Source organism: Chlorocebus sabaeus, chromosome 19 (assembly GCF_047675955.1).
Source record: "Chlorocebus sabaeus isolate Y175 chromosome 19, mChlSab1.0.hap1, whole genome shotgun sequence".
Lineage (NCBI taxonomy): Eukaryota > Metazoa > Chordata > Mammalia > Primates > Cercopithecidae > Chlorocebus > Chlorocebus sabaeus.
In genome coordinates, this window is record NC_132922.1 from 24,233,057 (window position 1) to 24,257,443 (window position 24,387).

General features: G+C 47.9%; 1 protein-coding gene across 1 annotated transcript; it reads left to right on the plus strand.

The window, feature by feature from the left end:
* The first annotated feature begins 701 nt into the window (after positions 1–701).
* On the plus strand, positions 702–17,298 carry CRYBB1 (crystallin beta B1). Its single transcript, XM_007975243.3, has 6 exons — positions 702–775; positions 2,464–2,662; positions 5,543–5,661; positions 9,304–9,436; positions 14,507–14,649; positions 16,903–17,298. Exons 2-6 carry the CDS (start codon positions 2,483–2,485, stop codon positions 17,084–17,086), a joined length of 759 nt encoding a protein of 252 aa, XP_007973434.1. The 5' UTR covers positions 702–775; positions 2,464–2,482; the 3' UTR covers positions 17,087–17,298.
* Positions 17,299–24,387: the final 7,089 nt, after the last annotated feature.

The window sequence follows — 24,387 nt, forward strand, 5'->3', positions numbered from 1 at the left end:
GGGGCCTCAGGCCAAGGTCAAGGCTGGACAGCAGGAGAAGGAAGCACACAGGCCCAGAGCTGGCTGGCCTGCACTGTCTCTGACCTCTCTGTGCCTTTGCTTTCCTCTTCTGTGAAATGGGCATAATGAAAGCACCAAATAAGGCAGATTGTCCTGGGGACTGACCGAGATAGCACGGGTTCAGCCTACAGTAAGCACTCTGTAAAAAACGCTCTCCATATCAAACCCACATCTGCCTTTACAAAATGCTTCTATGCTCGTTGTCACCATCTTTTCTGTGCAGCATCGAATAGGGACACGTGCCCACCTTATAATTGCAGACACAGAGGTCCCCCTAGGGGTAGAGACCTACCAAAAGTCACACAGCGTATAGTGGCTGAGTCAGGATTCAAACTCTGGTCTCCTGCCTCCCAGGATCTCCCCTTTTCCCTGCCCCATGTTGGCAGCCAGCAGGGACCCTTTTGGGGACCCATTCCCTGGCTGGGGTTATCGAGAGAGGAGTCAGGGTAGGGTTGGAAGGTAAAGCTGCTGTGGCCAGGGTTTCTGCTGTGTGTGCTGGTCTCACAAAGGAAAGTGCTGCTGTCTGCAGTGATCCAGGCGAGGTCGGGGCCCCAGTCCCCCACTCCCTGCCCGGGTCTGCTGAGCCAGCTTCCCCTTTGTGCCACAGACTATAGGGCCTGATGTCTGCCAGACTATAAAATGGGGGGTCGGCCTCTAGTCACCCATAGCACCTGCCTGCCTGCCTGTCCTCCAGCAGGAAGTAGCAAGTCCCCAGGTAAGAGGGAACCCACAGCACAGCTGAGAGCTGAAGGGGAGGGGAAGAGAAAAGGGAGGCAGAGAGAGGGAGGCAGAGATAGCAGTGCCATGAGAGTCAGAGAGGCAGGGCCGCGGAAATAAAGACAGAGAGAAGTGGAGAGAGGAAGAAAGGGACGGAGAAGGAGAGGGGGGAGAGAGAGAGATAGAGAAATAAACAGAGAGAGAAGTAAAGATAATTAAAAAGAACAGATAAAGAGATAAGCAAAGAGACAATGAGGGTGAGATAGTGGGGGAGAGAGGAACAGAGAGGGAGAGAGAGGAACAGACAGGAAGAGAGGCAGAAAGAGGGAGCGAAGTAAGAAACAGATAGAGAGGCAGAGAGGGAGGAGAGGAGGAACAGAGGGAAAGGGTGAAGTGGGGGGAGAGAGAGAACGAGAACATCTCCAGGAAGGTATGAGTCCAGCTGCCAGCCCTGGGGGAGTGTTTAAAGCCACAGATGTGGCTCAGATGTCTGGCCTCCCCGCTGGTGAACAGGACACCCCAGAATATGCACAGCCTCCCTGGAGGAGGCTGGGGGAGGGATCTGCTTATCCCAAATAGCTCCTCCTTACAGAATGTGTTCGGGAATCAGCTTGACCAGAGGGTCTTAATCTGTGCTAGCAGGGGGTCCTCAAATCCCTTAACACTGTCTCCAAAGTTAAAGGGGGCATTATTTTTGTCTGAGGACAAAGTTGGGGTATTCATCAAACATTCAAAGGAGTCCATGACCCCAAAGCAACAAGGAACCACTGGAATCGACCAACACCCTCTCCACCCAACGCCTACCCAGCCACAGTCCTCATTTTCAGAATCCTCGACATGCAGTAAATACATCCTCTTGGATCCTCCCGTATGCCCCAGTCTCCGGCCTGTATTTGCACCCATACACCAACCCCCCAGAGAATCCCAGAGGAAGTGGACTAGGAAAGGAGTTGGGAGCATGCATTCATTCCTTCTCTGAACAAACGTTAATTGGGCATCTCCTATGTGCCAGGTGCAGGGCAAGTGTTAGGGATGGATGGTGAATAAAGCAGATTAAGCAAACGGCAGAGCACTTTAAGAGCCCAGTTTCTGGCTCTGTTTGCTTGAGTCGAAATCAGAACCCTACCCCTTAGTAGCTGTTTGGGCCTGAGCTGGGCCCCTTCCTTCTTCAGCCCCCTGCTGCTCAGGGGGGATCATGATAGCAGCTACTCCATGGGGTTAGGGTCATGGTCATGGTCAGATGGGTTAATTAATGTATGTCACAGTGCCTGGCATACCTTAAGTACTCTGAAGTGGGACCTCTTGTTATTAGTGTGGGGAGGCAAATTGAAGTTGTACAAGCAAATCAGTGTGATAAGCGGTGTGGAAAATTGCAGGGGCCTAAGGAAAGACCTAGCGGGGTAATGGAGGGTGGAACAGCTGGTGGAGGGAATCGCATGGTCAAACGCCTGGAGGAAGGATATATGCGGGATGAGTGGTCCCAGAAGGGAAGATCTTGGCTAGGGAGTAGGGATGGAACGAAAAACTTCCAGGCTTACGTTTCAGAAACAGATAGAGAGGAAACAAGCTCCAAGGAGGATAGAGAGGAAACCAGCTCCGGAGGAGGCTGAAAGCACAGGGTGTGGGGCTGTGAGGGCAGGAGGCAGTTTGGGGGTGTCATCCCTGAAGGCCAGGGTTTCTTTACAGACTTTCGCAGGCGGGAACCATGTCTCAGGCTGCAAAGGCCCCGGCCTCGGCCACAGTGGCGGCGAACCCAGGGCCTGATACCAAGGGGAAGGGGGCCCCACCTGCAGGAACATCCCCTAGTCCCGGCACTGCCCTGGCCCCAACAACTGTGCCTATTACCAGTGCCAAGGCGCCGGAACTGCCTCCTGGGAACTACAGGGTAAGGACCTGGGGGTGCAGTGGCTGGGTGCCTTCTCTCCTTCCCTCCCTCCTCCGCCTCCTCCTCCTCCTCCTGCTCTTCCTCTTTCACCTCTTACTCCTCCGCACCTCTTTCTCCTCCTTTTTCTTGGCTGATTTTCTCTCCTTTCTATTTACTCTCCCTTTTCTTCTTCCCCTCCCCAGGCTCTCATCCTCTGTCTCTATTCTCTTTTTCCCTCATCTTGGTCTCCTCCTCCCTCCTCCTTCTGGGACACAAGTGGGGCCCAGCCAATCTGGGAGCCCATAAAATAGCCAGGGGTTCTGACATACTTGGAAAAAGTGGGGCTGGGCGCAGTGGCTCATGCCTGTAATCCCAGCACTTTGGGAGGCCGAGGCAGGTGGATCACCTGAGGTCAGGAGTTCGAGACCAGCCTGGCCAACATGGTGAAACCCTGTCTCTACTAAAAATACAAAAATTAGCCAGGTGTGGTGGCGGGCACCTGTAATCCCAGCTACTCGGGAGGCTGAGGCAGGAGAATCACTTGAACCCAGGAGGTGGAGGTTGCAGTGAGCCGAGATCATGCCACTGCATTCCGGCCTGGGCAACACAGTGAGACTCCATCAAAAAAAAAAAAAAAAAAGAAGAAGAAAAAAAGCAAAAGGGGACCTGTTGTGGAGATGTGCAATAACAACAACCAAAACGTAACACTTCACAGCTGAAGGGACACCTGGCAATCAGGCTACACCTGCACACGCACATGCTTAGAGTTCATCGAAAGCAAGAAAAAAAAAGGAGAAGAAAAGGAAGTGGGCTGGCTTAGCAGCAGGGAACCAGCTGTCCTTGGAGACTCAGTGGGGCAGCAGGATGGCCTCAGACCCTCCTGAAAATTGCTCGAGGTGGTCTGGGCTGAAAGGGATCTTGTGGAGCAAGGTGTCCAGTCCCCTGGGATTTGGTTTGGTGTGGTTTCAACCTCAGGTGCACAGAAGTAGGCCATTTTGCAACCCCTAGTTCATGACACGCTCTCATGTGGTCTGTACGTGGCTGGCTTTTATTTATGTACCTATTGAATCATTAGTTTTATTTAATTTTTAATAATGCAACATGCACCTACAAACCCACCACCCATATAAAAACCAGGACTTGGTTAAAAACTGTCTACCTAACTTTAAGGTGCCTCCCTTGAGCCCATCATTTTCCTCCCCAATTCCAGGAAATACCATCCTATCTTCAACTTGTGTCTCTAATCTGCTTGTTTGCTTTTGTATACAATTGTATACTTTATTCCTTTAAAACTGTATACACACATACACACGTATATTTATTTACTTGTTTTATTTATTTATTTTGAGACCAAGTTATGAGACAGGGTTTTGCCATATTATCCAGGCTGGTCTCGAACTCTTAGCCTCAGCTTCCCCAAGTGCCGGAATTACAGGTGTGAGCCACCGCAACTGGCCGATTTATTTGTTTTTAACTTACTGAAATATGCGATGTGATTATTCTGGGTTTTTCTTTGTACTTTTCACTTACTATGCGATCCCTAATATCCATCTGTATTGTTGCCCATGACTGCGGGCCATTATTTCTGGCTGTTGCATGATATTTCAGAGCGTGACCATCTCTTTCCTGCTAAGCACGATTTCAGTGGTTGCCAGCTTTGCTCTCGTGAACAGAATGGCTTGGATGTTCTTATCCCTGTCTCCTGGGGCACACATACAGGAATGTCTCCTGGGTGAACAAGGGTAGAAGTGGAAGTGCTGGGTCATGGTTATATGAACCTCCTCCTCTTACAGCTGGGGAAACTGAGGCTCAAAGAAGGCAGACGATTGCCTCGGTCCATGTGAACGGAAAAGTTGTCCCAACTTGGAACAGCAAGTGGACAAGGAACCAAACATGAGGCTTAGTGAGGAGAGAAGATTAGCTCAAGTTTTCCCCTATGTTGTGGAGGGTTGGATTTGCAAGTATCCCCTGAGCATCAGCTCTGTGGCAGGTACTGGGCTGGGGCTGGAGATACAGAAATGGATCAACCTCAGGCCCTGCCCTGGAGGAGCCCTTGGTCTTTGATGGGGCTGCGTAATGGGAGAGAGGGAGTGCAGAGAGAGAGGGAGACCCCAAAGCAAAACAGCAGTGACTGTGTGGTGGGTTAGTTGTGCTGCTAATGGGGAGAGAGAGCACAGTGGGGGATGCTCGACCAAGGCCGATGGGGGAGGGGGCAATCAGAGAAGGCTTCCTGGAGAAGGTGGCATCTGAGCCTAAAACAGAATGTCAAGCCTGGAATGAGTTAGCGAACTTCAGTTAGGCTGTGGAAGCTCTAAGCTGGAGATGTGTGGTGGAGAAGGCATTCCAGGTAGGAGGAACAGCATAAAGAAAGTCCCAAAAGGGAGGTTCATAAGTTCCTACTGATGGTGCAGATCTTAGCTTCAGAATTAAGGCATGAGGCCAGGTGCAATGGCTCACGCCTGTAATCCCAACACTTCGGGAAGCCAAGGCAGGCCAATCACTTGAGTTCAGGAATTCGAGACTAGCCTGGGCAACATGGCAAAATCCTGTGTCTACAAAAAATAGCTGGGCATGGTGGTGTGTGCCGGTAATCCCAACTACTCGGGAGGCTGAGGTGGAAGGATCGCTTGAGCCTGGGAGGCAGAGGTTGCAGTGAGCCGTGATTGTGCCACTGCACTTCAGCTGGGGTGACAGAGTGAGACTCGGATCTAACAACAACAACAACAACAACAACAACAACAAACAGTAAAGAATTGGGGAATGGGAGGACAGGATCATTTCACAAACCATGACTCATCACACTTTTATGTGACTCCTGCACCCCCTACCTTTATTTATATAGATAATGAATTTTTTACTCCCCCTCACTCTGCCCTCGGCATGGGGGCTTCTCTCCTGCAGCTGGTGGTCTTCGAACAGGAAAACTTCCAGGGCCGTCGGGGAGAATTCTCGGGGGAGTGCTTGAACCTGGGAGACCGTGGCTTCGACCGTGTGCGCAGCATCATTGTCTCCTCGGGACCGTGAGTGCTAGGCGGAGGAGGGGCACACTCTCTGCCACAGTGAAATGACCACACAACAGTAGCTGCCATTTCTCCAGCATCTGCTCTGTGCCTGCGGCTGTTCGTGCTCCTGGCACATACGTTATTTCCAATCCTCGTATCAAACTGGAGAGGGAGGAATTGTTCTCAATCTCATTTTACAGATGAGGAAACTGAGGCTCAGAGAGGTGATCCAATTAGCATAAGATCACATTGGCAGTAAGCCATGATTCTGGGCTCTGGAGAAACACTGCTTCTACTGTAGCAAAAACTCTAGCCCATCACTGAGGGCAGAGAGAGGCCAAAGAGTGAAGTGTCCACTCGCTGTCCCCTCTCCTGGGCGTCCAGCTGCCTGGCAGTGATGATAAGCATCTGTGGAGCACCCATCAGGTGCCAGGCACTGACTCGGGACTGCACCTAGATGATTCACAGTGCTGTAGGAGGGAGGGGCTATTCTTATGCCCACTTGACAGATGGGAGGACTGAGGCTCAGAGGGGGTACGTCTCTTGCCCAAGGTCACCTATTGGTAAGTGGCACAGCCAGGATTCAACTCAGGTTGATTGAGTTCATTCCTAAAGCTCTTAATCACCATGCTTCACTGCCTGTTCCTGTCTCTGTGGGCGTCTCTGGGTCTTAGTGACTCCCATATAAAACAGGGAGCGTCATCCGTGGCAGAGTGTTTGCCCTATGTCAAGCCTGGTGTGCTGAGGTCACGGTGGAGGGGCAACCCCAGGACAAGATCCACGTGGCTCGTTGGCTCTTGTCTCCCCACTTTGAAAGCCTACAAGGGTTCCAGTCATCCTGTATTCTGAGCCCATTCTGAGATGGGCTTTGAGGTCAGACAAGCCTGGGTTTGAGTCCTGACTTCCCCTGTTTGCCCTGTGTCCAAGCCTCAGTTTCCCCATCTTTGAAGTGGGGAAAATGATGGCCCTCACCACTCCTCACAGGATCATGTTGAGCTCTGAGGGAGATCATGCAGCTTGGGCCTGTCACCTTGTGGGCGCCCAAACACAGCAGGTGACTCTGATGGTCACGTACCCACCTCCCTGCCCTGTGCATTTAGCCAACTTATCCTGGAGCCTACCCAGGACCATTTCTACCTCTTGCACCCACTGCACCCTCAGTGTGGTCAACGCAGCCTCAGCTCCACCCTCAGCACCAAAAACTCAGCTGGAAGCAGAAGCTACCGGATGTGGCCAGCTTGGGTTTTCAGGCTTTTTTTGGTACCAGTGACTCAAACCCAGAGTATTTCTCCTCAAACAAAGATGCAGCTGGTGTCTGACGTGTGCCTTGGGGCTGTGCCTGATGGGCATGGAAACGGGCCTGTGGTCTGGGGGCCTGGGTCTGTGTGGGTGCTGGCAGGGCCATGGGAAAAAAAGAATGAAGAGGGTGAGGTTGGCATGGGGAAAGTGAGGAGCCCTGCCTGCCTGAAAACCAGGAGACTACAGCCTGACACCTGACACCATCACATGACCTTAGGCTGGGGACTTAACCCCTCTTAGCCTCAGTTTCCATATCTTATCAATTAAAATTCCTGCCCTACCCTCTCTCCTTGCTTGCAGGTTTAAATGAGCCATGGGAGATAAGAAAAGGCATAGATGTAAACATTTAAAATTTAGATCCTCACTGTTCCTGCTCAAGAGGATAGGGGAGATTTTAGGGGGACCTTTGGCATGGTGGCAAGACCACATCAGTGTCTGTTCTTCTATAAGCCTAGACCTCCATTCCCTTCTCCATTTAATCATGAACAGTATTAATTTGGAGGCTTATTCTGTGCTGTATCTGTTCCATGCATCCCCTCTTTTAGGCCCTCATAATCTCCCAACGAGGTAGATGCAACAAAGTAGATGTATCATTTCTTCTCTGCTACTAAAGCTTAGCAAGCTTAAGTGCTGCCCAAATTCATGCAGCAAATAATCAGCAAGCTTGGATTACGACTCAGGTCTGTCTGTTTCTAGGGTCTGTCCTCTTAACTCCTGCATGAAACCACCTTCCAAGGCTCCCTTCTTATTCACCCATGCATCTAGCCACCCATTTATTCATCATCCATCTACTTACCCATGCATCTACCCATTCATCTATCGATCTATCCATACATACATCCATTCTCCATTTATACATACATACCTCCTGTATGTTCTCCATCACCCACCCATCCATCTATAAATCTATCCATCTACCCACCCATCCATCTACCCATCTACCTATCCATCCATTCAACCATCCCTTCATCCACCCATTCATCTGTCCATCCATCCATCCATCTATTCTCCCATTTATTTCTCTTCTACTCCAGACCAGACAGGGCTGAGGCAAATTCAACTCTATTCTGGGAAGACAAACATATCTTTAATTTACCCCAATGTGGTTAACTCATCTCTCCGACAAAGACCTGAGGCTCCTCTGATGTATTCTCCCTTGGCCCACGGTGATAGACCCTCATCCTCATCTCCTTCTGGGGAGAGCAGCAGGGTCCCAGTAGCCCCCTGGGAGAAGTTGCTAGTATCAGTGTCCCCTCATCCCTCTCTTGTTCCCTGAGAACTCTTGAACATACAGGGAGCAAAAGTCAAGGAGTTCCTTAGTCTCAGTTTTCTCATCTATGGAATGGGGATTGTCTTATCCACCCCACCTGCACTGCCACAATCCCTGGTCCCTCTAACACAAGTTCACTTCTTATCCTTAATCAGTCTTCACTGGGAAAGCCAGGTACATCTTCCATCTAATTTCAAACCTCTAATTAGTCCTTGTAAGGAACCCAGCACCCTCATATGCATCATCGCATTAAATTATCACAGGTATCTGAGGGTAGATATTACCATCATTCCCTTCCTATTGCCCCATACTAGTTACTGAGTGTCTCCTGAATGCCAGGCCAGTCTTTACCCAGCAAGGATGCAAACACCTGTATCAATTTTTCCCTTACCCCTGTACCTCCAAGATTGTCGTTCATTTAACATATTTCATTTAAAATGATCCTGCTAAACACAAATAAACACATTTTTAAAGAACCTTTACACCACTTTTTATCAATGGAAGGCTAATATTATTTCCTATAAGTCAGAGGTATCCATACAAAATTAACAATAAACACAAAAGTGGTGTTATTATGTTGCTATTACACCATTGTCTGCTGGAGATTCTGGGCTAGTGGCCTTTTCTCCCTTTGTTACAAAAGAAAAAAAAAAGGAGAGATTAGTAAGTGTTAAAAGCACATTAACATCAAACAGAGACTTTCTCGTAGCTGGAGTCAAGTTTAAAATGTCTACGTGTTCCTCGGCTCCAAGTCCTGATAGTACTTGAAGTATGTATGAACCCTACATCTAGAGAAACAGTGTGCCCAGATAATCACACACATTTATCTCACTCAATCCTTCACCAGCTCCAAGGAAATAAGCATATGAGTGTAGATGAGAAAAAGGCTCAGAGAGGTAGTCACTTGCCCATAGTCACACAGCCTGTAAGTGTCATAGCCTAAAATCAAACCCAGACATGTTCAGCCCCCTTTGGACTTTCCTACTGGCCTCAGGGCTGCCTTGCCAGGGGAGAGAGAAAGGCAAGTAGGGAGTGGGGGCTTCTACTAACCATTTGTCCCCTGTCTGCCTCATGGTCTTTCTTGTGTCCAGCTGGGTCGCCTTTGAGCAGTCCAACTTGCGCGGGGAGATGTTCATCCTGGAGAAGGGCGAGTACCCTCGCTGGGACACATGGTCGAGCAGCTACCGCAGTGATCGGCTCATGTCCTTCCGGCCCGTCAAGATGGTGAGTGGCTCTCTGACTGGGGCTGGAGAATCAGCCAGGCGGGGCAGGGCAGGGGGAAGTCTGAGATGTGACAAGGGCAAAAAGGAGATGATGGTGGGTAGGGAGGCGTGGCAGCCTCTGAGTTGTCAAAGGACAGTGGATTCTTGAGCTCATCAATTCATCAGTGTCCTTAACATACTCGCTACATACCCAGCTAGGAACCCTGGGCAAATGGTAAACACAAAAGCTTCCAAGTTAGACCTAAAAACTTCAGCATCTTCCTTGATTCTCTTGATATCCTTGGCTGCACATTTAGATCTTCCTGGGAGCTTTTTTTTTTTTTTTTTTTTTTTTTTTTTTTTTTTTCCTGCAGATAGGGTTTTGCTGTGTCCCCCAGGCTGGAGTGCAGTAATGTGATCATAGTTTACTGCAGCCCTGACCTCCGGGCCTCAAGTGATCCTTCCGCCTGGGCCTCCTAAAGTGCTAGGATTACAGCTGTAAGCCACCATGCCAGGCCTGGGGAAGCTTTTCAAATTTCAGTGCCCATTCAAAACACCAAACATGTTGGTTGCAGATCATGCAATGGCTAAGAAGAGGGATATTGTAGCCGGGCATGGTGGCTCACGCCTGTAATCCCAGCACTTTGGGAGGCCGAGGTGGGCGGTTACCCAAGGTCAGGAGTTCAAGACCAGCCTGACCAACATGGCGAAACCCTGTCTTTACTAAAAATACAAAAATTAGCTGGGCGTAGTGTCGCATGCTTGTAAATCCCAGCTACTAGGGAGGCTGAGGCAGGAGAGTTGCTTGAACCCAGGAGCCAGAGGTTGCAGTGAGCTGAGATCACGCCATTGCACTCCAGCTGGGATAACAGTGCGAGACTCCATCTCAAAAAAAAAAAGGAAGAGGGATACTGTAGGAACACAGCTTGAACCTCTTAATAATAAGACAATATACTGAATTAGTTTCTTATAATATTTAACTAAGTCAACTTCCAGAAGATTCAAGGTCAAAATGGTGGTGATATCCCCAAGTGATTCACAGTTTTTTCCAGAATTAAGTTGATGATGAATCATGAACCAGCTACATCTTACTCACCAATGTTAGTTGCTGATGGTAACCGACTTTTGTCTTCCATGACGGGAACATTTATAAGAATTTTCATGAATGTGCATTTGAGGCTATCAAGTGCCAACCACCAGCTGTTTTGACATCACCAAATTTATCTTAATGGATTATTCAAACAGATCATTCCCAATGCTTTTCGCAGAATGTAAGACTGAATTATTTGCCTTCATGATGCACTCTCTGTAAGAATCCACAGATGTCTCTCTCAATCATTGAATGGTTCTTATATGCCAACCTATGTTAAGGGGTTTGTTTGGAAGAGTGATCAACCAGGGCATTTCCAGTAGCTTCTAGAAGCTTGCTATTCAACATAATAGGAACTAGCCATATGTGGCCATTGGACATTTGAATTTTGGCTAAGTGGAAATGTGTCATAAGTGTAAAATACACACTAAATTTTGAATACATAGTAAAAAAAATTTTTTAAAGAATGTCAACAATGCATTGATATCATTATATTGGTTACATATTAAAATTATAATATTTTAGGTATATTTATTTAAATAAAGGATGTTATTAGAAAAGTTTAGAAATCTCAAAGCCTAGACCCCACGCCAGACCAATTAGTTCTCAATCTCTGGGGCTGGGACTCTGGCACTGCTGTCTTTTCTATGCCCTCTAAGTAGTCCGTCTGTGCAGCCAGGGCTGAGATCCAATGGTCTAATTCAGGGGTGCCCAATATTTTGGCTTCCCTGGCCCACACTGGAAGAAGAATTGTCTTGGGCTACACATAAAATACACTATCACTAATGACAGCTGATGAGCTTTAAAACGATTGCAAAAAAATCTCATAATGTTTTAAGAAAGTTCATAAATTTGTGTTGGGCCACATTCAAAGCCATCCTGGGCCACAGGTGGCCTGCAGGCCGCAGGTTAAACAAGCTTGGTCTAACCCTTCGTCTCTCTGCCCTGCCACAGTCCTGGTCCAGGCCACCATCATCTCTGACCTGGTCAGCTTCAGCTCTGTCCGTGCTGGGTTCCCTGACTCCTTTCCAGCCGCCTGTCCTGGGAAGTTAGAGGGATCTTTTCAAAATAAAAAAAAAAACACAAAACCTGACCATCTTCTACTTGAACCCAGGCATTTCAGTTGGCTTGTTTCTATTTTCTGTTTTTTTGTTTGTTTTTTTTTTTTGAGACACAGTCTAACTCTGTCGCCCAGGCTGGAGTGCAGTGATGTGATCTGGCTCATCCTGCCTCAGCCTCCCAAGTAGCTGGGATTATAGGTGTGCACCACCACGCCCAGATAAGTTTTGTTTTTTTGTAGAGATGGGGTTTCACCATGTTGGCCAGGATGGTCTCCAACTCCTGATCTCAAGTGATCCACCCGCCTGGGCCTCCCAACGTGCTGGGATTACAGGCGTGAACCAATGCGCCTAACCAGTTGGCCTGTTTCTGCCAAAAGCTCTGGTTCTAGGCTCTGAGCGCAAAATTATGCATCAAACGGATTAGGTCCCTGTCTTCATGGGACTTAAGCTACCCAGGGAGGCAGCTATCAAATACCTAATCATGGAAATCCATCTACAATTGCAAACTGTGGCGAGTGCTACACAAAGGCGGTGCAATCTAACTAGGAGAGCAGAAGCAGGAACCGGGGGCTCAGATATTGTTAGAGGTAGGAGTGGTCAGGGCGTGGTCAGGGAAGCCGGCTCCCAAAGTTTGGAAACCAACTCAGCCATGTGAAGAGCAGATGGTAAAGCCTTCCAGGGAACAGTGTGTGCAAAACTCCTGGAGCAACGATGGACTGGTGGGACCAAGAAAATGAAAGGTGGCCAGCAAAGCTGCAGCAGGGGGAGTGGAGGAGAGAGGGAGGCAAAATGGGAGGGGAGGTGCTGGTGGAGGCCAGGGTTTTGCAGGGTCTCATCAGTGATGGTAAGTTTAGTCTTGATGCCACTAACAGTGGGGAGCCATTGACTAACAACTTTCCCAAGGCCCTCAAAACTGTACCAGTAATAAGTAATCGTTGTTATCACTAATTTAAGTCCTTTTACCGCTGGCTGGTAATTGCATTAAGGGCATTTGTCTTGCCATGTCCCAAAGGGTCCCCTGTGCTTCTATCCCTGCCTGACACTAAGCATTTGCCTTCCTGCACCCTGGTCACACAGATATTTTCTTTGCACACTCCCACCTCCCAGCTTTTGTCTATGCCTTCTCTGCCTCAGTGCCTTCCCTCAAGCCTCCTTCCCTTCTCAGCATTGTGCACTCCTCCTTAACCTCCAAGGCCCCTCTCAAGTGTCACTTCTTCCATGAAGCCTTCCCTGATCTGCTCTCCTTTTCTCTGGAAGAATTAACAAGTTCTTTCTTCATCTATAATCTTCTACTGGAATCTTTCACAGAAGGATGCACTTACATCCTGGGCTCCTCTTCCTCCTAGTGGTGGTGAATAACAGTAGAAAATCACAGCGCCCATTTTTAAGCACCAACTACGTACTGGATATGTTACCTGCCTTTTACATAATCCCTACAACTGTCCTATGCGACAGGCTATGATAACATGCATTCTAAAAGCAAGGAAACTGAGACTCAGAAGTAGAAAATGACTGGCCTAAGGCCACACAGCTGGGAGTTGCTGGGGCTGGGATTTGAACCCAGGTCTGTGGGTTTGAACCTAGACACTGAGGTTGGCATCACTCTGCTATTTCCTGTTCATCTCTTTGGCTTTTCAAACCTTTGGGCCTAAAACAGTGCACGATGACTTCTGAAAAGATGGATGACCCCTGCCCTCAGAAATAACAGACAAACTTTAAAAACAAGATACAGGGCCATGAAAGCATTAAAAATAAGTGCAAGCCAGAACTGAATCATGTGCCCAAATGCAAGGGTGGGCCTGGTTTTTTTTATTTGTTTGTTTGTTTGTTTTTTCAGACAGAGTCTTGCTCTGTCACCCAGGCTGGAGTGCAGTGATGCAATCTTGGTTCACTGCAACCTCTGCCTCCCAGGTTCAAGCGATTCTCCTGCCTCAGCCTCCTGAGTAGCTGGGACTACAGGCACGTGCTACCACGCCTGGCTAATTTTTGTTTTTTGGTTTTTTGTTTGTATTTTTAGTAGAGATGGGGTTTCTCCATGTTCGTCAGGCTGGTCTCAAACTCCTGACCTCGTGATCTGCCCATCTCGGCCTCCCAAAGTGCTGGGATTACAGGCGTGAGCCACCACGCCCTGCCGGGCCTGTTTTACAGTTAGCACTCAACCATGAGTTAAGCAGCCATGACAATCCCACGAAGCAATAGTAAACCTGTTCTTTTTTGTTGTTGTTTGAGACAGAGTCTTGCTCTGTCACCCAGGCTAGAGTACAGTGGCGCAATCTCACCTCGCTGCAACTTCCGCCTCCTGGCTGTGTGATGTTGATCAATAAGCTTGACCTCTCTGAGCCTTTTTGTCCCTGACCATAATTTTAAAAATAATGATTTTTTTTTTTTTTTTGAGATAGGATCTTGCTCTGTCACCCAAGCTGGAGTGCAGTAGCTCACTGCAGCCTCAACCTCGTGGGCTCAAGCAATCCTCCTGCCTCAGCGTTCCAAGTAGCTGAGACTATAGGCATGCGACACCATGCCTGGCAAATTAAAAATTTTTTTAGAGACAGGATCTTGCTATGTTGCCCAGGGTGGTCTTGAACCCTTGGCCTCAAGCAATCCTCCCACCTGGGCCTCTCAAAGTGCTGGGATTACAGACATGAGCCATGGCACCCGGCCAGTAAATGCATTTATTGAGCACTTGATGTATGCCAGGCATCGTGCTCAGTGCTCTATATGGATGCACTCATTTCATCCTCACAAGGACCCTATGACTTGGGAGTTGTCATCCCATTTTCCTTATGTCCCCTTCCAGAATAGACAGCAGTGGTCTCTGGAGAGTCCCCCAGCGGCCTGAACAGGTTCAGCTCTCTCCCTCCACACCCCGAAGGCCCCGCTAAGCTCCTTCCTTTTGTCTCATTGGTACTTCACACACCTGAGCTGGCCTCTTTTTCCCCAGGACCCCCAGGAGCACAAGATCTCCCTGTTTGAAGGGGCCAACTTCAAGGGCAACACCATAGAGATCCAGGGGGACGACGCACCCAGTCTGTGGGTCCATGGCTTCAGTGACCGCGTGGGCAGCGTGAAGGTCACCAGTGGAACGTAAGCATCACTCCTGCCAGGTCCACATCCCCCGCTTCAAGCACAGGCAGAATCAGAGGCTGCTCTCCTTACAGGTTATAACATCAGATTCCTATAGAAGGCCGTGGCCCCTCCCACCGTCTCCCAGTGCTGGTTCCTGGGATTCAACCAATAGAGCTTTATTCCTCTGGGGAATAGAGTCATACTTTGGGGAATTCCAGGTCAGTGTAAACAAATCAGATCCAAAGAGCTGTTAGATGGAGAAAATAGGAGCTGCTAAACCTAGTTGGGGTTGAAGGAATAATCAACTAAAAGAGCTGGCGCTGATGTGGATAGATGAGGCCGGATGCATCCAGGGACAGGGAATATTCAGGGAAATCAGGACCTTCTGGGAGAATGAACAGAATGAGTTCTGAGCAGTTCATTTGCCTCGTGAGATGGGCCCGACCCTGCTACTGACATGATAAGGAACTTGAGTGAGCCTAAACACCTCTTTGCCTCTCAGTCTCGTCAGTTAGGCAATGGGCACACAAAACTCCCTGTTCTAAGAGTGCCCTTTCTGCTCTGAACGCTCAGGATCTGAAGCTATCCAAACAGAGCCCCATGACCTTATGTTATGAGAATACATGGAAGGGCCGGATCAAAGGAGTCACTTTATCCATCCCCCTGTCTCCAAATGACCATGCCAGACACCCCTGATCTCCTCTAGGTAAATGTAAGGCTCTGTCTCTCCATTCCCAGACTCGTTCTGAGCTCCTGTAACACCATCAGGGCCATGGCCTTTTTCTTGTTCCTTTCTGCCTCCCTGAAACCCATATCCCTGCCAGTCAAGCCATCTGAAATATACTGAGCCTTGTCTGTGAGCCAGGCACTATGCTAGGTACACTGGGGAAAGCAGCAATGAATACAGCCAAGTTCCCACCTTCACGGAACTTATTTGGCCTAGCAGGGGAAACCCAGATATACCTGTGAGATGGTGTCCAACAATACTAGGTAAAGAATGGGCCAGCCAGGGCAATTGTGTTGCTGGAGGTCACAGTAGGAGAGAAGGTTTCTAGGATTTGGCTGTGTATGTTGGGGTGGAGGGCAGGTCAAAGGTTTATCTGAAGAGGCTGGAACTTAAATCAGGCTTTACAATAGAGGGAGGGGGTCTGGGAGAGGCCTGGAAAGACCCTCTCAGCAAAGATAATGACAGAAGTTAGAAATTGATCACTGATGATAACTTCTATTGAGTGCTTACTATGTACCAAGGACTGTGCTAACCACTTTAAATGAATAACTGTTAAATCTTTATAACAAACCAAGGAGGTCGGTGCATTATCATCCCCATTTTACAGACAGTACATTGAGGTTCTGATACCTTATCCACCTAGATTCTCACAGCTAGTAAATCAATGGCAGAGCTGGGATTTGAACCCAGGTATGTTTAATACCAGAGTGCGTGTACCCAGCTGCTACACACCGATGCACTTACCTACAGAGAAAACCAATTTTTTGAAATAACACTTCCTGTCTTTCATTTGCTTCATTGCTAACCAGTCCCTAAGTCCTATTCTTGCTTCCTTGGATTTGTTCTCTGAGCTCTGCATCATCACATTCATTTATTTATTTATTTATTTATTTATTTATTTATTTATTTATTTTTGAGACGGAGTCCGGCTCTGTCGCCCAGGCTGGAGTGCAGTGACCGGATCTCAGCTCACTGCAAGCTCCGCCTCCCGGGTTTACGCCATTCTCCTGCCTCAGCCTCCCGAGTAGCTGGGACTACAGGCGCCGCCACCACGCCCGGCTAGTTTTTTGTATTTTTTAGTAGAGACGGGGTTTCACCGTGTTAGCCAGGATGGTCTCGATCTCCTGACCTCGTGATCCGCCCGTCTCAGCCTCCCAAAGTGCTGGGATTACAGGCTTGAGCCACCGCGCCCGGCCTTGCATCATCACATTTAATGGGAGGTGTATTAATATTCCTACCATGCACAGGCAACATGCTTAGCAAACAACTCGAGGTGCATGCTCCATTTGGCCCCCCCAACACTCTTAATAAAACCAGGCACCGTGACCATGCTCACTTCCTAGAAAAGGAAACCGAGGCCTATCAGAAAGGCAAAGTCCTTGCCCCAGGGCACAGAGCAGGAAGGGATACAGCCAGGACAGAGGTGAGGGATAGAGAGCAGCAGACTGCAGGGATCAATGAAGAACAGGCCGGTCTGGTGGGGGTCTGGGTGCCAGGCAACGAGGCCGGCTGTCTCCACTCTGTCCTTCTCACTCTCCTCTCAGATGGGTTGGCTATCAGTATCCTGGCTACCGCGGGTACCAGTACCTCCTAGAGCCTGGCGACTTCCGGCACTGGAATGAGTGGGGGGCCTTCCAGCCACAGATGCAGTCCCTGCGTCGCCTGCGTGACAAGCAGTGGCACCTTGAGGGCTGCTTCCCTGTCCCGGCCACAGAGCCCCCTAAGTGAGTCCACACCTCACTCTGCTACCTTGCCCCAACCCTTCTTCATGTTCAATTATTTCCCCCATTTTTCCCAAGCAAATAAAATTCCCTAAAGTCTAAATGTCTCCTGGATCTGTAAACAGATGTGTGCCTTGGGGTCCCCCACCGTTACTGGGATGTGACTTCCTCGGTCTTAATAATTACAACGATCATAAAAGCAGCAAATACTGACAAGTTCTTTCTGCCCGTTATGTGAGTCTACCAAATGTGGAGGCCGAAATGAATAAAGCCAAGTTCCTGCTATCAAGGAGCTTGCTCCGCCCAGCAGGGGAAACCCAGATACACCTGTGAGATGCTAGCCAAGGATACTAGGTAAGGCATGGTCCAGTCAGGGCATTTGTGCAGCAGGTCAGAGGAGGCAGGTTGGTTTCGGGGTCCTGAATGGATGTGTTGGGGTGGAGGACAAGCACTTGGCCTTACTCATTGTGAAGACTCATTGTGAAGGAGGTTGGTATTATACTTACTCTCATTTAGCACGTAAGGAAATTGAGGTTCAGAGAGGGGAAGTGATTTTTCCCAAGGTCACACAGTTAGCAAGTCAAGACTTGAATTCAGGCTGTCTGGCTCCAGAGCCTGTACTCTTCAAGACAAATCTACAGATTTTTTTCAAACTCTAGCCCTTTGAGCATCTCCCTCAGGATTTTTTGCACTGTCTGCATGCCACCTGGTCTACTTTTGACATTATTTTTCTTTAAATAGACTTTTTTTTTTTTCCTTAAATGCACTGATGTGTAAATAAAGCTTTATAATGCTACAAGAAGTGGAAAATCAGTGTCATATACATAGAAAGCAATCACACAGGCCGAGCGTGGTGGCTCGCCCCTGTAATCCCAACACTTTGGCAGTCTGAAGTGGGTAGATCACTTGAAGTCAGGAGTTCGAGATCAGCCTGGCCAACATGGCAAAACCCAATCTCTACCAAAAATACCAAAGTTAATCGAGCATGGTGGCATATGCCTGTAGTCCCAGCTACTAGGGAGACAGAGGTGGGAGGATCACTGGAGGCCTCAGCTCAGGAATTCGAGGCTGCAGTGAGTCATGATCATGCCACTGGGCTCCAACCTGGGCAGCAGAGTGAGACCCTGTCTAGAATGAAAGAAACAGAGAGAGAAAGAAAGAAAGAAAGAGAGAAGGAAGGAAAGGAGAGACAGAGAAAGGAAGGAAGGAAGCAGGCAATCATATAAATAAATCAAATGCAATTTAAAGAAGACCAAGTATCAAATTTCCAGCAGACACCACTGCCTGCAACCTGCTCACTCTTTGACAAAATGGGAGATTAGCCAGTGTTGAAAAGTGTGATAGAGGGCCGGGTGCAGTGGCTCACACCTGTAATCCCAGCACTTTCAGAGGCCGAGGTGTGCAGATCACTTGAGGTCAGGAGTTCGAGACCAGCCTAGCCAACATGGTGAAACCCTGTTTCTACAAAAAAAAATGTAAAAAATTTGGCCAACATGGTGAAACCCTGTTTCTACAAAAAATATAAAAAATTAGCTGGGTGTGGTGGTGAGCGCCTGTAATCCCAGCTACCTGGGAGGCTGAGGCAGGAAAATTACTCGAACCGGGAGCCAGAGGTTGCAGTGAGCTGAGATTGCTCCACTGCACTCCAGCCTGGGCAACAGAACGAGACTCCATCTCAAAAAAAAAAAAAAAAAAAAAAAAATCCCAACCAAAAAAAGAAAAGTGTGAAAGATGTTTGCACCAAACTGAGACTTTTTCCTCCTTGATTTAACCAATAAAGGTTGAAAAGAGCATCATTTTCTTATATCTGATTCAGTGTTACTCAATCCTGGGGTTGGGGTCCATCAAGAATCATCTCATTCGGAAATCTCTGCCAGACACTATTGTTTCCCAGATCAACAGTTAATATTGATTGATGTTATTAATCATTAATCTATGCAGACAGCTTGGTGGAATGGTGTGTGGGGGTTGCTATGGATATCTTCCTGGAGGAGGGAATATCTGAAGGGGGCCTTGAAAGATGGAGCAGGAGCTTGCCCAATGGAGAACAGGGGAGATGATATTCCAGGCAGAGCAAACAGCAGTGTCCCCGCTACCCCATATGGCACCTTTGTGCAAATGATAAAAAGATGCCTCTTCCTCAAGACATTTTGCTGCCATCTACTAGAAATTATTGGTATAAATCTGGGATGTGTACCATGTGAATGTGATACCCTTGTGTTGTGCACAACGTGCACAGCTGTACTTGGCAGCCCTGGAGCACCATGAACAAAGGCATAGAGGTTGAGAGAGTTGTGGTGGGCCCCAGTGAAGCTTATTGAGGTTGGAACATTAGCTTGGTGGTTGTGTGGGCAGAAGCACAGGGTGGGACCGATACACTCCTACGTCAGGAGATAAAGCTGGCAAGAAAGATAGGGCCTCGTGACACCCCACCCTGTGGTTTTGGTGAGCTTCAAAGCTGAGACACCATCTCACATAATCTTGCACAGGTCTCACTCACCTTTCCTCGTCTCGCTTTCATTCTCCCCACCTCCACACTCTTGGCCAGCATCTTGGACTAGAAGACAGGGCTGTCTGCGGACCAGGATTCCTGGACAGAAATCAGGAATATAAGGGTATTAACCCTGCTGTACTGTTAGAAGTTGGAAAGAACTAGGCAAATTGCTTCCATTCCCTGTGACTTGTTTTTCCCTTCTATAAAACGACAGCTCAAATACCCATCCAGCCCCGAGATTCTGAGGTTCCAAAGTTCCATGACTCTCTAAGGTTCTGATAATTTATCTCCAAGCTTCTGTGATTCTCTGATTCCAAAGCCAAGCCACGTGGATTCTCATTCTAAGTTCTTAAGGTCTGTGAGTAAAGCTCTAAAATTCAACTGCAGTGGAGTCCAGCTTCACAATCATACAAGCCCCCTGAAATTAACTTCCATAGTTCTTCACCTTCAAGGTCCTATTGTTGGTAAGATGCACTATGATTTTATAATTCCAGGAGGAAAAAGAGAAATACTACTGATCAAAATATAACACAATTGTTTTCTGGTCACTCAGAATTTTTATACTTATTGAAAGAATTATTTTCAACTTATTTAGACATAACAGATATTTTTCTGGGTATCAATCTGATAAGTCCTATAAAAGGTAAACATGCTAGAAGTCCATCAGTTAAGTCAGTTCTAAAACCTCTTTGTGGCCAGGCGTAGTGGCTCATGCCTATAATCCCAGCACTTTGGGAGCCCGAGGCAGGTGGATCACTTGAGGTCAGGAGTTTGAGACCAGCCTGGCCAACATGGTGAAGCCCCACCTCTATTAAAAATACAAAAAAATTAGCCAGGCATGGTGGTGCGCACCTGTAATCCCAGTTGCTCTGGAGGCTGAGGCAGGAGAATAGCTTCAACCCAGGAGGCAGAGGTTGCAGTGAGATCATGCCACTGCATGTCAGCTTGGGCTACAGAATAAGATTCTATCCCAAATATAAAATAAAATAAAATCTCTTTGCATTTATAGTCCAAATTCTGGTCTGGCACGGTGGCTTATACCTATAATCCCAGCATTTTGGAAGGCTAAGGTGGGAGGATCACTTGAGCCCAGGAATTTGAGATCAGCCTGGGCAAGACAGTAGACCTTATCTCCACAAAAAATAAAAAATAAGCTGGGTGCAGTGGTGCATGCTTGTAGTCCCAGCTACTATGGAGGCTGAGGCAGGAGGATCCCTTGAGCCCAGGAGTTCCAGGGGCAGTGAGCTATGAATGTGCCACCACACTCCAGTCTGGGGAACACAGCAAGACCCTGTCTCTAAAAACCAAAACAAGGCCATACACGGTGGGTCACGCCTGCAATCCCAGCACTTTGGGAGGCTGAGGTGGGAGGATCACTTGAGCCCAGGAATTCGAGAGCAGCCTGGGCAACACAGGGAGACCCTGTATCTACAAAAAATTAAAAACAAAACATAGTGTCCAGATCTTCTGGATCACTTTCATCTCGCAAGCTTTTTTTTTTTTTTTTTTTTTTTTTTTTTGAGGCAGAGTTTCACTCTTGTTGCCCAGGCTGGAGTGAAATGGCCTGATCTCGGCTCACTGCAACCTCCACCTCCTAGGTTCAAGCGATTCTCCTGCCTCAGTCTCCTGAGTAGCTGGGATTACAGGCATGCGCCACCATGTCTGGCTAATTTTTTATATTTTTAGTAGAGACGGGGTTTCTCCATGTTGGTCAGGCTGGTCTCGAACTCCCAACATTAGGTGATCCTCCTGCCTCGGCCTCCCAAAGTGCTGGGATTACAGGCGTAAACCACTGCACCTGGCCTCACAGGCACTTTAAAATATGCATATTAGCATCACTGAAACAAGATATGTACACTTGGCAAAATAAACACCAGAAGAAAATAACAATTAAAGTCATTTTATATTTAATGTATTGTTTTGCTAATGAATGTACTAATAAAATGCCTTGTAATAACAATGGAGGACATATAAAATTATAAACAAAAAATAAAGAATAAAGACTAAAAGAAGCAAGTTAAAGAAAATAACATGTAGTAAGGCTGAGAGCGAGTGTGTCTTAGGAACCATAAACCTGGTGTTCCTTCTGTGGGTCCTAGTTTCAACATATCTCTCAAAACATGAGCATCTCACCACCTGGAGCAGAATTTCAGAGCTTAAAGATAAGCCACACTTTTGCCTTCAAACCAAAACTAAGGTTTCATTTCATCAGGTGCTCCACCCAAGAAATGATGATGAGTCCACATCCAATATTGACAGAAACCAGAGAAGCTGGACTTCCCAAGGGGCTATGTTGCCTTCAGCCTTTTTGGGGGCTTCTCCAAGGCAATTTTGACTGCATGGGTTTGGCCCTAAATGCTAGCTTTTTGTTTGTTTGTTTTTGTTTTTGTTTGTTGTTTTTTAGCTAAGGTCTCACTCTGTTGCCCAGGCTGGAGTGCAGTGGTGTGATCTCAGCCCACCACAACCTCCACCTCACGGGTTCAAGCAGGAGTGTCCCTAAACACTGGCTTTAAAATACAATGCCTGGGGAAATTGGGGACTTCATCTTGTTTCAAGGCTAGGTAGATCCCAGCCTGTGAATCTTTGAGTCTTGGGCCTTTGGAAAGGCAAAGCATCTTGATTATGAGAGAGCAGCTCTCATTCTCATCGACAAGAGGCAACCCAAAATATTTTAGACATTGGAGCATAAGCCCAACGCCGGCAGCGTGTATATGTGGGGTGGAGGCAGGAGGATCACCCAGCGGCATTGAATGCTTTTGTGCCAGCATGCGATGCTGATAGATACACAGCAACTGGGCTCTGGGGAAAAGACATGGTTCCAGGGTGCCCTGCGGAGGTTCTAAAGAGATGAGCCTTGTTAGAGCCACACTGCCACGACAGCCAATCGCCTGGGTCAGGTACTCAGGATCATTGAATGCTTTGTAAAGCCTGGATCCCCAGCTAGAACAATAATACTACACCCTTCCAGAAGGAGAAGAAAACCTGCCCACTTACCTTTACTTCCTGCCCACTGCCGTGCCACTGCCTTCTACTGGTGTACTAGAAAGGGTGAGAGAGACCTGAGTTTGCATTCCAGCTCTGACAATTACCAGCTATTATCCTTGGCCAAATCAAATGACCTGATGGAGCCTCTGTTTCCACATCTGTAAAATGGGAGTAATGATAATAAAACACCAAAAGATTGGAAAGGGTAAATGATCATCTTGAATATAATAATTATAAGGTGTTTAGCACATAGCAAGCACCTGAATAAAGTGTTTTCTGTGGCTGGGCACAGTGGCTCACACCTGTAATCCCAGCAGTTTGGGAGCCCAAGGCAGGTGGATCACTTGAGGTCAGGAGTTGGAGACCAGCCTGGCCCACATGAAGAAATCCCATCTCTACTCAAAAGACAAAAATTAGCTGGGCATATTGGCATATGCTTGTAATCCTAGATACTCAATAGGCTGAAACAGGACGATTGCTTGGATCCAGGAGGCAGAGGTTGCAGTGAGCCGAGATCACACCACTGTACTCCAGCCTGGGCAACAGAGTGAGACTCTGTCTTAAAAAAATAAATTAATTAAATTAAATTAAATTAAATTAAGTGTTTAAAAATTTTTTTAATTAAAAAACAAAAAAGTAGAGACAAGGTCTCATCATGTTACCCAGGCTGGTCTCGATCTCCTGGGTTTAAGCTATCCTCCCTTTTCAGCCTCCCAAAATGCTGGGATTACAGGAGTGAGCCATTGAGCCTGGCCTAAAGTGTAATTACTGATAGAGCATCAACATCCTCTTCTTGAATGTCAGAGCTGGAAGGAATTTTTGGATCAATGTGTGTTATGCTACATCTATTCTTCCTGCTTTTGACAAATATTGACTGAAGACCTCTTAAGTACTGGGTTTTGCCTAGATGCTGGGAAGACAGGTTGGGGAGGAAGATAGAAGAGGTATCTGCTGTAGGTGTTCCCGGCTGAAGATGCAGACAGGAGGAATGAATTATTCTGCCTGCCTTCAAAGTCACATCAAATTCCTGGGCTGCATGGTCTGGTGTCTGGTTCACCAGGATGTCCTGAGGGGCAGTTAGCCTTCCTCAAGGAGGTGACACACAGATTGAGACCTGGGAGGGTTCACTGAGCCAGGGGTGCTGAGAGAAGAAGCTCCAACCTAGACAACAAGACGATCATTCTGATCCTTCTCCTTAGCCTCTCAACTGAGATCTGCCAATTCTGTCTTCCAAACATCTCTGGAACCAAAACGCCCCCTCCATGCCCACATCCCCTCTCTGGGTTCCTGAATTATTTCAGCACCCTCCAAACCAGTTTCTGCCTGTTACTTCTTCATGCAGCAGCCAGATGGATCTCTGCAGAAAGTGGGGCTCACCATGCCCTTCCCTTGCCGAATACCTTCCCTGTCTCTCCATCACCGCAAGAGAAAAGCCCCGACTCCTCCCCATGGCCCACAGAGCTCTGCAGCATGCAGCCCTGCAGATACCTCTGATCTCTTCTCTCACCTCCACCACATCCTGTCCACTCTGCGTTTCATGCAAGGCCCCACACTCGCCTCCTTCCTGCTAGGCCTTTGCACCTGCTGGTGCCCTCTTCCAAGCATCCCCACCCAAGCCTCTGGCATGTATACATACCCCTGGCCCTCCCTCCCTGGACCAGGTTAATCTCTGTTGCTCCTGCCTCGTCAGTTACAGGTGCTCACTTTACTGTGGAGGCTTGTCAAAGGATCTAGCTTCCCCAGCTTGGACACAGGACCCTTGTCGCCCTGTTAGCTGCTGAATCTGTGCCTAGCACAGAGAGCTCAGGAAATGCCATTGCTAGAATGTT

What these genes read in the sequence shown, in the direction of transcription:
- CRYBB1 (XM_007975243.3), top strand. Translation starts at nt 2,483, where the DNA reads ATGTCTCAGGCTGCAAAGGCCCCGGCCTCGGCCACAGTGGCGGCGAAC. An exon ending in CCTTCCGGCCCGTCAAGATG is followed by an intron (nt 9,437 to 14,506) that starts GTGAGTGGCTCT and finishes CTTTTTCCCCAG; the next exon opens with GACCCCCAGGAGCACAAGAT. An exon ending in GTGAAGGTCACCAGTGGAAC is followed by an intron (nt 14,650 to 16,902) that starts GTAAGCATCACT and finishes CTCTCCTCTCAG; the next exon opens with ATGGGTTGGCTATCAGTATC.